At 35.0% G+C, this 13,616-nt stretch overlaps 1 protein-coding gene across 7 annotated transcripts in view; it reads right to left on the bottom strand.

Annotated features, from left to right (window-relative positions):
• RICTOR (RPTOR independent companion of MTOR complex 2) overlaps positions 1-13,616 on the bottom strand; it is a 114,961-nt gene that overhangs the window by 77,947 nt on the left and 23,398 nt on the right. For 5 of the 7 annotated variants that reach the window (XM_058564191.1, XM_058564193.1, XM_058564192.1 and 2 more), the window contains exon 3: positions 520-617. In XM_058564191.1, coding sequence (XP_058420174.1) covers positions 520-617 — 98 coding nt within the window. Of the gene's footprint in view, positions 1-519; positions 618-4,381; positions 4,446-13,616 lie in introns of those variants that run through there. The other 2 variants (XM_058564197.1, XM_058564196.1) reach the window with 2 other exon arrangements.

The raw sequence follows: 13,616 nt of genomic DNA, 5'->3' as shown, positions 1-13,616 counted from the left end.
TAATAGAGATCAAGTCAATATTTATTTGGGACAAGGGCTCCTGTGTTTATCTTGGGCTCTAATTGAAATCCAGATAATGGGAACAGGGTATCAAGGAAAGAGAAAGTTCTAATATTTCTCTGGGAATTATGGTTACGCCTATGAAATGCAACACACATGTACTTATGTACGTATGTATCATATATTATTACATATATGAGGATAAAAAAGGCAAAAGAAATACATCATTATGTGAATAATAGTGAAGAGTGGATTATGGACTTTTCAGTGATTTTTTTCTTTACTCTTTTCTGAATCTACCAAATTTTCTACAACAAGCATATTATACTTCCATTACTGAAATACACTTGTAAATTTAAAAACACATGACAAAATCCATGAGAAGCAGCAGAGAAAAGCACTGATATTGAGTGAATACTCAAGAATTTCTTATTAATAATGGTTAAGAAGCATCTAATAAGTATAATACGAAACAAAGAATTTTAAATGATAATATTCATAAAGATTCAAGTTACTTACCTTAGTGAAGTTATTCAGATGGCCTAGCTTTCTCATATTTGATACTCCTTGCAATTTGGCCACATTTTGGAGAATCTCCCTTAAGTTATCAGAAGGTTCTAGTAGAAAAGACAAGACAATTTAACATAATTTTAAAAGTATTATCCTAACCAAACACATAAAACATGCAGTATTAAAACTTCACAACTTTGGCTCTTGGTTTAAAGTCTTATTCTCTATCTCAAATCCACATACCTGGGTGATTTCAACAGCCATGTGGATAACTCATTCAATGACCTTAACATCTCTACTCCACTCATACCTATGGTCCAACTCTGTGTATCATCACCTGGAATTATTCAACCACTAAATCTTAAATTTCAATCTCAACTTTCACTTCTGGCTACAAGGTAGTAACAGGCACCAAAAATATTGTCCTATTTGAATCAACTAAAAAACTGGACAAAATATGTGAAACTATAGTTCTCAAGGCACTTGACATCAGGAAGTAAAGAACAATGATCCTGAGAGATGAGAAACAAACAAGTGTCCTACAATTGCCCCAGCTTACTGTCTCAAGAGAGTTTCCAGGCCTTGGTGCTGAGAGGAGAAAACCTAGCAAACTGTCTTGAGTTGAAGACACAGAGCTCAGAGTCCAAGGAGACCAAGAAATATTAGAGAGAAGAGCATTGCACAGAAACAGAACTCTGGAGATCTGCAAAGGGACCCCTCAGGTAGTCAGTATAGCAATGATTGGTGCACGTGTGTGAGGAAATTACCACTCAAAGGAAGTAAAGGGAAGAGTACCCTGTGTTCACACAGGACAGGGAACAGTGCTTGTTCCTAAAAGCCAGATTGAAAAGATCTATAGTTATGGGGCATTGGTTACAGTATTCACAAAAGTCTTGGCTCAGAAGCGGGGAACAATCAGATATAGACTAAACATTTCTTTGATCCCACCTAACAAATCTTCAAAACAAGTCTTGAAAGAATTAAACTATTTCAAAGTAACTAAACTGTCTCAGACCAAAGCTCAAAAAGATTTGTAAGAAGGGAAAAAACATGAAGTACATAATGAGGCCAAATTTACAAAGTTTAGTATCCAGTCGAAAATTATCAGGTATGAAAGGAGCAAGAAAACATGACGTATAATGAGCAGAAAAATTAATTAATTTAAAATGACCCAGAACTGACACAGATGTTTAGAATTAGCAGAAAAAGACATTAGAATAGTTTTTATAACTTAATCTATATGTTCAAAAACTTAGAGAGAGGCATGAAAGGTGTAAAAAGCACTCAAATTGAATTTCTGGAGATGAAAACTATAATGTCTCAGATAAAAATATATTGGATGGGAATAACAGCATAATAGCTTTTACAGGAGGTAAGAATTGTGAACTTGAAGACAAAGCAATAGAAACTATCCAAAATATAATACAAAGAGAAAAAATAAGTAAGTGAAAAGAGCATCAGTGAACTATGGGACTTCAAGCAGCCTAACATGATTACAATGTGTAATTGGAGTCCTCAAAGGAAAGAAATGAGGGATAGAAAAATTATTTGAAGAAATAGTGGATGAAAACTTTCCAAAATTGATGAAAATAAGCCAATAAATCCAAGAAGCTCAACCAACCCCAACCACAAGAAACATGAAGAAAATTAGACCAAGTCACATCACAATCAAATTGCTCAAAACCACTGGTACAGAAAATCTTAAAAGCAACCAGATAAAAAAGACAAGTTACAGAGAGAGGAACAAAAAAAAAGATGACAGCAGATTTTTCGTGGGAAAACAAGGCAAATGAGAAGAGTGTGGAGCAATATCTTTAAAATACTGAAAGAAAAAAAGTGCTTTAAAAATATAAAAATCATTCGTAACTCACTTGCTTTACAAAAACAGGCCATGGCCAGATAACACCCTGTGGTTGGAAGTTTGCCAACCGCTGGAATAGAGTGTCAATCTCCTCAGGTTGCTACAAGCTATTTTTCTATTAATATATTCAGCATCCTATTTGTTTTAAACAATACAAAAGCACAATCTAAAGAAGAAAAAGAAACAGTATCACATTGCTGATATTTTAGTTTAAGAGCCATTATGACTTCCTTTGAGATTTTTATCTGTTAACACAAAACCAAGGAACTATTTGTTTTGAGTCAGTGTTTTCCTCAGCAAATGAAACTGTTTGTGCATTGTTCTATTTTATATTTAGCTTGCATTTGCCTATCTTCCTCCATTCTGTTACACTGGGTGTTAGCCATCACAACCACAAATTGGTTAGTGTCAAACCACTAAGCATACTACATATCCCAGCTATTTCCAATGACTTTGAAATTCCTACATACTGAGATCATTCATTTGATTTTAGAGCAGCTCCTACAAATTCTAGATATGTTTTTTTAACTCCAATGAAATTCAATCTAATTTTAAGTTGTTTAGGATATGTCTTCATAATTAGTGACTCTGAGGTTATCTTCAAAGTGAAATGAAAACAGCTCATCATTGGGTGGGATCAGATCTCATTAAAAAGAATTGCCAAACAGACCGGCCCGGTGGCATAGCGGTTAAGCTCCGTTTTGGCGGCCCAGGGTTCACTGGTTCTGATCCTGGGCACGGACCTACTCACAGCTCAGGAAGCTATGCTGAGGTGGTGTCCCACATAGAAGAACTAAAAGGACCTACAACTAGGATATACAACCATGTACTGGGGCTTTGGGGAGAAAAAAGAAAAAGAGAAAGATTGGCAACAGATGTTAGCTCAGGGCCAATCTTCCTCACAAAACAAACAAACAAACAAACAAACAAAAGAATTGCAAGAGACTATGAATAGGTCACTGTTAGTAATATCTTTTTGTTATTATAAATGGTATCTGTTTGGAGAAACTAAGGAAGAAAAATTATAAGTAAGCCAATGGTATTAAAATGATTTAATTATATTTGAGAACTTTATAAAAATTTTATAACAACACTTAAGGTAATATAGAACCTATAGCATTTGCAAAGTCAGAGTTAAGGATCACTAAAACCAGTGTGAAATTCACCTAATGGAAATGTATAACCTATTTTATATCAATTTATAATTAGGTTATCAGGCACCAAACAAAAGTTTCACTTAAGTGAGGACACAATTAATACTATGTAATGATCTGATAGGACTAGTAGTTAAGATGATTAGTATGAAAAGATACATTCTTCACAAAGGCTTGCAGATTTCTAATTATTGCCTATTTTCTAGGTATAAAATGATTGCAGACATTTTTGAAAAACCACAATATTGTTACAAAAATAAAATCTCACATCTGAGTTCATTCTTTCAGTAAGTATTGATTGAACACCTATTATAGTCAGGTACTATTTTAGTTACTGGTAACACATCAATGAGCAAGGCAGATCCTTCTTTAACGAACCTTTACACAAGTGGAAGAAAACTCACAACAACAACAAAAAACTCACGCACACAATTTGAAAACTGACAGGTGGTGAGAAGCCAACACTGGGTCAAATGTTTGCCTAATGAACAATGATACAAAACGAACCTGACACACTATAATGGTGTTATCATTATCAATCTAAATCAAAGTGAACCAGCCTTTCTCCTTCCTTCCCCTCCTCACCCCTTTCTCTTTTATATAATTAATTACCAGGAACCCCCAATGATGGAAGAATTTCAAAGTTTCTTCATAACATATTTGCTAAAAGACAAAATCTGTTTCCTCAGAAACTGTTACTTTCCAGACCAATTCAAAATAGTATTAGGGCCATTTTAGACATGAAATACTATGTAATGCTCATGTGCTACAATGTTCCTAGGTAGAACTCTAACTTGAAACACCAGGTTCAAGTTCCCCTGGTAATGAAATGAGAAATTCCTGGTTTCTTCCTTACCTGCTAGATGAGGAGTCTGCAAACTTTTTCTGTCAAGTTCCAGATAGTATTTTAGACTTTGCAGGCCATAAGGTCTCTGTGGCAACTACTCAACTCTGCTGTTGTACCAGGAAAGCAATCGTAGAAAATATATAAATGAATGAAAAGTGGCTATGTTTCAATAAAATGAACTTGGCTCACAAGCTGTAGTTTGCCAACTCCTATGCTAGACAGATAGAACTTACACTAGGAAGAGTAATGGGTAAGCTAAGATCAATGTGGTTTTTGCAGGCGGGGCGGGGGGGAGTTGGAGGAGAAGTAAAAAGAAATTTAAGGAGATGTTTATCTCTCTCTCTTTCTTCCTACTCTCATTTAATGTTTCCAACATAGCTTCTCCAAAACTGTCTAATGATAATAGTGCTATGTGAGAAGTATAAAGCACAAATGAGATAATCTACTAGAATATTCTCAGAAAGCTTGAATTTAGGAAACCCACAGCTGCATAAGGGAAAAAGAAAAAAAAAAATTGTGGTTAGCTGACCAAGATGGCCAACCATTCAAACGCAAGGAAGCAAAACACAAAAGAACTACTAGAATTACAGTGGCTCTTTTCCTCTTATTGTGAAACTTTTAAGTCCTATGCGTGTTCCTGACGAATCTCTCTGGAGGTAATGAAATAACTGCAGTCAACTCTAAATATCCAGCAATTTAATATTATAAAAACACATACATGTATACATAGATACATAGATACATATAGAAAACCACCAAGAGAAAGCTACAGTAAATAAACCTTTTATCTATCTATATCTATGCGTCTACAGACATACAAATAATGTATATATTATATATATATTCATTCCCCCTCTGGCTTAATTCTCTGTGTATGTGCACAGTACCTAGCCCATAACAGATAATAAAGAGTAGCAACTACAATTAAAAGTTATTTGTTTAGGAAAAACAATTTTTACAGATCAATCATATGAAAGTTATGTGGTTAGCCCAAGCAAATGTTTAACTCACACATTAGTGTGCCTAAATTAATTTTTGTTATATGTTTTAGTGCATTATTTTTATAATCCAAGTTTGCTTATTTTTAAAGTAGAAACTTTTATCATCTTTGCCGTCTTGAAAATTTCAGAGAGGAATCAGGAGTGGGAGAAGAGCTGAACAATATTTTCTGTGATTTATTTGTGAATATACATAAACGCTAATAAGCAACAAACTGGAAAAATTGGGCGCATAAGCATTTAATACAACAAAATTAAACATGACTACATATATCTGATACGTACTTAATTATGCCTTTAATATTTCCTATGATTATTGTGAGCAGACATAAATGATTAGAAGTATATGGAAATTACTATAGTTGGTATTACCTTTGCAAAAGCCAGCAGCAAATCTGTCTCTTCTACCAGCAAAGACTGGTAGTACATCGTCTCACCCTTACCCACAGGTCCAAAAGTCGAGGAAGCACTGCTGCAAACTATCCTTCTAACATTTCCTGAAATTCTAACAATTATTAATATCAAAGAGTTACATAATTTAGTAGGGAAAGGATCTATCCCAATGATAGCATCCTGGAAAAGCACCTTCCTTTTACCTCTAATGCAGAGGAACTCACAATTTCCCAGGAGAGCCTATTCCATCTTTGGATAGAGCAGTAGAATATTTTTTCTTATACTGATACCCAAATCTGCCCCTTTGTAATTTTCATCCATTTTTTCTGGTGTAACCATCTGGAATGCAGAACAAGTATTACCTTCCCTCACATCCTGAAACTAATCCTGTTTCTTCTCAAGCGATGGTAGCAGACAGTAACCTGCTTTTAATTATTGGTATATTTTAAATATAAATGCTGTAGTAGAGATGGGCAAGGAAAGTCTATCAATCAATTATTACTGCGAGTAAATCAGTTTAATTATAATCTTCTTAAATATTAGGTTTATCATACTAAAAAATGAACATTTTCAAAGAGATGCTTTAGAAGAATGATGGACATGAAGCACCTCTTGAGAGGGAGTTATTTGGATAGAGGCAGGGCTACACGGACAGCACGATGGCACTAGGTTTCTTCAGTCTGGCATGCCCTTTGTCTCTCTACCCAACCTGGGGGAAATCCTAATTCTTTACAAGTCTGGCTCAGATGTGTAAAGGTTCTCTCTAACCTACAAGCTCCCTTCTTTATGTTCCCATGACATATTCTTCACATCACTATTGCAGCAGTTATGACAGTAAATATATCTGATCTGCCTGGCTTCCAATTTATACCCATTGTGCCAGTGTAATTAATACCACTTCCTTTCACTCCCCAAAGTATCCCAGGTTGTATTATAAATGATGTGATCACCACAAGTATAAGACAGTTAAACTTCAACTACTGTTCATAAGATTTTCTTACAACTAGATCGGCTATCTCTTTTTCCCAGGGACTGTAAGAGGCTAGTTTTGTTGAGTTCTTGTTCCAGTGTCCTACTCTTATAATAATGATGGCAGGAAGAGGTGAGGCAACTTCTGCTGATCTGTAACATTTTAAGATTGTCTTCCCAATGACCTAGGGTTCAGTTTTCTTTTCCTCCACCTCAATTTTGGATTGTCAAGTTACCTCATTTTATACTTTCCTCTTTTTATTTATACAAAAATATGTCTTCTTTTCTATAATTCCAAAGGATTGCTCATTTTGAATTATTTCAAGGGGAAAAGGTTTATATACTAATGGGAGGGAAAAAAAGGTCCTTGTTGAAGGTTTACTATTTTTACATTTCATTGGATAAATTAAACAAGTGACATCTACCAGTTCACTAATGTGATTGTTTTAATATTCTACGAACAAAAACCATGTCTTTAATGGGTTTATTATGAGCATGTTCTTATATAAGATACAAACCAGGATTGATCTAGATATAGAACATTAAAAATTAAGAAAATCAGCTGAAAACAGTTAATAATTCAAACAGAACTTCTATTAAAAGTTATAGGAACATATAATCTTAATAATTAGAATTATATATTCTATAATCTTTATTCCAAATCATTTTAAATAAATTATAAAATTTATTGATATGAATGGCTTAAAATATTTTAAAATTAAATTTTAAATGATACAATATGCCTCCAAAGTTCTTTTTTTTCTGGTGAGGAAGATCAGCCCTGAGCTAACATCCATGCTAATCCTCCTCTTTTTGCTGAGGAAGACCAGCTCTGAGCTAACATCTATTGCCAATCCTCCTCCGTTTTTTTTTTCCCCCCCAAAGCCCCAGTAGATAGTTGTATGTCATAGCTGCACATCCTTCTAGTTGCTGTATGTGGGACGCGGCCTCAGCATGGCTGGAGAAGCAGTGCGTCGGTGCGCGCCTGGGATCCGAACCCGGGCCGCCAGTAGCGGAGCACGTGCACTTAACCGCTAAGCTACGGGGCCGGCCCTCCTCCAAAGTTCTTAAAGAAAAAATTACATCACTGACATTATGTAGTGGGAACACAGGTTTCCCCTCTAGATTGTATTTAGCCATTTTATTACTTATATAATTAAAAATATAAATGTATTCTATAAAGGATAGTTTTCATCTGTCCTGGGGAGTAGCTGTATATTTAGATTTCTAAGTTTTATTTAATTGTACATTTCAGTGCTCACTATACACCATATAGTGTACCAATTACTAGGCGAGAAATATTAGTAAACATAAGATGCAGTCTCAGCCCTGGAGATCAAAATTAAATGAGAAAAGAGAGGCACATAAATACTTAATAATAAAATAATAGAGAGGTAGGTAATAAACACTATAGGAACAAAATAAAAGGAGGGTGCTTGATAGAGACTTCACTAGACTGTAAGACAAGTGAGGACAAGAAGCCTGCCTGTCTTATTCACACATGAATCCCTGGTCTCTGACACAATGCCAGGCACACGGTGAGTTCTCAACACACACCGCTGAAAGAAAGACTGGGCAGAGAGTGAGACAGCTGCTATTTGGGGATGGATTGACATGGGACCTGATTCTTGATCATAAGCAATAAGTCTTCTAGGTACCTAAGAGGACAAAGAGCAGTACGTAAACAACATAGAAGCATGAAAAAATATGGTATTTTTCTCAAGGAACATCAAGAAATTCCATATTCCCAGCAAATAAGATGATAAAGAATAAAGGAAGGTGGAGCTGTTCTCTAATGGCTTTATAACATACACTAAGAAACTTAGACATCTTTGGGCAATGGGTAATTACTAAGGAAGACATTTATGCAAGTGGATGGCATATGTTTTAGAAAGACGACTTTAGAGAACAGACTGTAGGGAAAGAGAAAGGGAAGTCTAAATAGAGGTTACAAAAATCTTCCATGCAAGAAACTTCATCAATAATGGATCAGAAATGGGATGAAAGGTAAAGGAAGGAATCAAGCATGAATCCCAGTTTCTCAACTGGGTAAACTGATGTATGATACTATTTACTAATAGGGAATCCTAGAGCAAGTATAGATTTAGGAGAAATGTTTTACCATTTGTAGTAAGCATGTGCACCAAAAACAAACGATAACAACAAAAAACACCTTACAATGTTATATGTTAAAATGATGAGACAAAATAATTGGCTATTTAGCCTGCATCAAAAAAAGACTTATAGACCAGTGGTTTCCAAACCTGTGTTAAGAAATATATGAGTTATTATATGAAATACTGATTTCCAGAGTCAAGTATGCATATAAAGTGACCCACAAGAATGTGCATTTATAGGAGGCATCCCAGTGATTCTTACGCACAATGAAATTTGAAACATACTATCAAGACTGCCAGAATGTCATGTAACTAGATTCTGATATCCCTTTAGATGATCTGATCTGAACTCTAGAAGAGATTAGAATCTACTCTATGAAATATGCTTCATATCATTTTCAAATAAGAATATGCTACAATATGAAACAAACATCCACTGACACAAAAATAATAATTACTATCCATACAGAGAGCCTACAATATTGTGCTAATATTTTTACATGAAGAATCTCTTTTAATCTCCACACCAACCAAATGAGTCTTAGATTAGTTCACTTGCCTAAAGTCACATAAATATCAGAAGTGGCAACAGGATTTGAACCTAAGCAATCTGACTGTAGACTCTACCCTTATTCCCCAATATACAATTACCCTACAGTCTTCCTCACTATACCACCTTTCATAGGAGAGTGTACCTCCAGAGTACATACTAGTTTGTAATTATATATTTATTTGCATGATTATTTGATGTTTATCTCCCCACAGCGTAAGTCTGCTTTAATTCACCACTGTGATGTCATCCTAATACCTAGAACATTGGTTAACACACACTAACTACTCAAAAAATATTAACTGAGGGGCCAGCCCAGTGGCGTAGCAGTTAAGTTCGCGTGTTCCGCTTCAGCAGCCCGGGGTTCACTGGTTCGGATCCCGGGCACAGACATACTCACCGTTCATCAAACCATGCTGAGGCAGCGTCCCACATAGAAGAAGTAGAAAGACCTACAACTAGGATATACAACTATGTACGGGGGTTTTGGGGGGAAAAAAGAAAAAGAGGAAGATTGGCAACAGATGTTAGTTAGCTCAGGGCCAATCTCCTTCAAAAAAAAAATTAACTGAATAAATGAATATACTATCCAGAAATAAATACATAAAAATTTTAAAATATACCAAGCTCTGTTTCTTGATCTAAGTGCTGGTTTCACAGGTGCGTCAATCTATGACAATTCATTGAGCAATACACTTATATAATATATTCACTTCTCTCTTGGTATAATTCAATAAATAGTTAAAAAACAAGAATGAAAAAAACACTTTGTTATATTTATCAGATATTACAGACTACATTTATTCTCCTTTTATAGTAAACAGAAATTTGCTACTTTAATTTGACTTTTCACAATCTGGCATTTATTACAAATGAAGTCCCCAGGTCAGAACTGTGAATATTAAAATACAAGAATTTACAATGGAAATGCTATCTTATGATTAGCTATAATAACGATAGCTATAGTACAACAAACAAAAAAGATCATGCTGTTTTAAAATGTATATATTTTTCAAACTCTGAAGATCAAAGAATAACTATTCCCCCAAACCTACCCAAAACGTCTTTCTATTGTTTTGAAAAGAAATCTAACTTTCTGAGGTTAGAACAAACCTATTTAATATAATTAATAATGTAATTGCCTTGTCCCATTCAAAACTGTCAAATATAAAAATTTTTAAATGACAATGCCTAGGAACACAAAAAGAAAGAAAAAGGTAGAAACTTAAGCTTGCTATCTACCTTCAGAAAATCACTTTCCTGATCCTTCTCTGCCCTATCTCCCCTCCAAGCATTACATTTATATTCATGGCAGTGCTAGAAATCATGTTCCCAGGTTGCACTAGCTGGATAAAGAACTAAAGCCTAACTTTTTACCTTGCCTAATAATCCTCTAATCATTCCATCATTACCTATTTTCACATGGTAAGTGATTTGTGCATTTATAAACATTTTCCGGTAAAGATGGCTCAGATGTTTGAAATAGAAAAGAAGAGCTGCTTGATAGGAAAAAAAGAAAGTATGAAGTGCTTTCTTCGAGTTCACCTCTTTCTCCTTTCCACAATAAAATTAGAGATGAGTGGAATGCTCTGGCTTATAACACTTGCTATGAGATAACTGTGGTAGAGAATTGAAACCAAATTCACAAAGCATCTTTACTCTGCACACAAGTATACACAAGAATGTACAAGAATACACAAAAGCCATTCACCAGGCTACAGAAGTGGCTGTCATTCAAAGAAATCTTTGTCATGACATTTATTTTAATATTATTTTTCTGCAGAAAAACAATATGAAAAATACAGTCTGCAACTAGAACATTTTCTAAGATAGTAAAAATAACTAAAAGCAATTACTATATAAAGATTACAATCACTGGATGTTCTGCTAAAATTTCTACATCTTAATCTATTATATTTACAAAGAGATTTGTAAAATCATTAGGTTTCCACAGTCCCCTAATTAGGAATCTTTTATTACAAGAGAAAAATTCTGCTTGTCTCTGAAACAATTCACTACGTAAATGAACCCTACAAAAGAACAGAACAGCTGTGCCTAAAGGCTGAGACAACTAACTGTGATATACGCCCAGCGTATTAGAATTATTTAGAAGTTAGTTGTCCATCTTGTTTGTACAGCTACTTTCATGTTTCTGTTTTTCTCTATGACACATGACTATTTATAGTTCAGATCATTTGTCTGACAGGTGGCTTCTATGAATGTAATTAAGGGCTTCCCTCTTAGAAGCTAACAAAGAAGCAAAGGGTACAAATAATACCCTTTGGCTGCAGGACACTCAATTTGAATGTGGGTTAGAAATTTGAAAAATATGTTATTACAATGTTATTTTCTAATCTTCCCATTTGTATTATTGATTCCCTATCTTATTATCTCATTCCAATACTTCTATCATTAATTTTCACTATTTCTCATTGATCTCAGTCTCTTTTACTAGTTTTACCTGTCTTTTAAAAAATATGCTTCTGCCCACTGTTTCCCGTTTTTGAAGTGACATTATTTCTTTCTTTTACCAAATCTCTCTGAGATTCAAGTTAATTAATTCTTACCTCATCATCTCCTAAACTCTATCAATCAGATATCTAGGCCACTATTCCGTTAAAGCTGTTCTCAAGTTTACTATTTGCTCAATGCAAAGGCTTCTCTAACTCACTGACTTTTCCACTACAGTAAGGGCCAATGCTAACCAAATCCACCTTCTCCCCCTTGGTTTATGTAATTACATCGTTTTAGTCCTCTTCATATCTATTTCTCACTGTTCCTCGTGTCTCCCTTAAAGCTTTGTATTCCCTCTTCCTGTTTCACATCCTTTAACATTACTTAACGTTCTATCCTTTGCCTCAGGTTTCTCTTTTTACTGTCTCCATAACTAACAAATTCAATTTTAATCTTTTTTTTGGTGAGGAAAATCAGCCCTGAGCTAACATCCATGCCAATCCTCCTCTTTTTGCTGAGGAAGACTGGCCTTGAGCTAACATCCGTGCCCATCTTCCTCGACTTTATGTGGGACGCTGCCACAGCATGGCCTGATAAGCGGTGCGTCTGTGCGCACCCAGGATCCAAACGCGGGCCGCCAGCAGCGGAGCGTGAGCACTTAACCGTTACGCCAGCATGGCGCCTCAATTTTAATCTTTAAGTAAACAAGGCATCGAAATTTCAATTTTACACTTTATCTTCAATTAAAGCAACACATGTCAGTCTATATGTTTGGTGGTCTGTCTACCTCAAATTCAGTATGTCTTACAATCAAATTAATTCATCCTTTAAAAAAACACTTTCCAGGGCCGGCCCAGTGGCACAGCCATTAAGTTCACACGCTCCGCTTTGGCAGCCTGGGGTTCACAGGTTCGGATCCTGCGCATGGACTGACGCACCACTTGTCAATCCATGCTGTGGTGGCATCCCATATAAAACAGAGGAAGATGGGCATGGATGTCAGCCCAGGGCCAATCTTCCTCAGCCAAAAAAAGAGGAGGATTGGCATGGGATGTTAGCTCAGGCCTAATCTTCCTCACCAAAAAAATCTGCCAAAATTTCCTTCTTCAAGCAATAGTATATTGTGTGAACTAGGAAATTAAATCCAAGTAGTCACCAGATATCACTAAGACATCTTAGTATATGTATCTTTAACACCTCTTATATAGCCTATATCACAGTAGTAGCCTGTTTTTATACACTACTAAGTTCTGAATTGGTGCTTTGCAGATATTACCATATTTAGCATTCTGTCTATGTTTTTATGGTTAAGTGAAATCATTTATATATATCAAGGAAGACACAATTCACACCAAATTACCAAAATAAAAACATATTGGCTAATCTGGAGTTCCTTGCATGAAAGGAAACACATAATAAATTAAACTTTTTCATGAACCTTGGTCAATGATGATCTTCATCAGGCAAAAATACCATAATACACAATTAATTTGTGTAATATAAGTGTAAACAGGTCCTCTAATTACAAATTTACTACTTGTTAGTCTTCCCTACATTTCATTTAGGCATGCATAAATAACTGCATTAACACCAATAATCAAAATCTAAAATTAAATTTACAAATAAATGCTCTTTGAATTTAACCTTTTAAAGCTTTGAACTATTATAAATAAAACCAATACAAGGCATTTCTTTGGTTATATCTTGCATGAACAGGAGGTCTGAATATGATCCATTAACTGCTAATGTTTTTATATTTATTT

Source organism: Diceros bicornis, chromosome 20 (assembly GCF_020826845.1).
Source record: "Diceros bicornis minor isolate mBicDic1 chromosome 20, mDicBic1.mat.cur, whole genome shotgun sequence".
NCBI classification, from domain to species: domain Eukaryota; kingdom Metazoa; phylum Chordata; class Mammalia; order Perissodactyla; family Rhinocerotidae; genus Diceros; species Diceros bicornis.
Note: the sequence above shows the minus strand (reverse complement) of the source record. Positions and strands in the feature narration are given on the sequence as shown.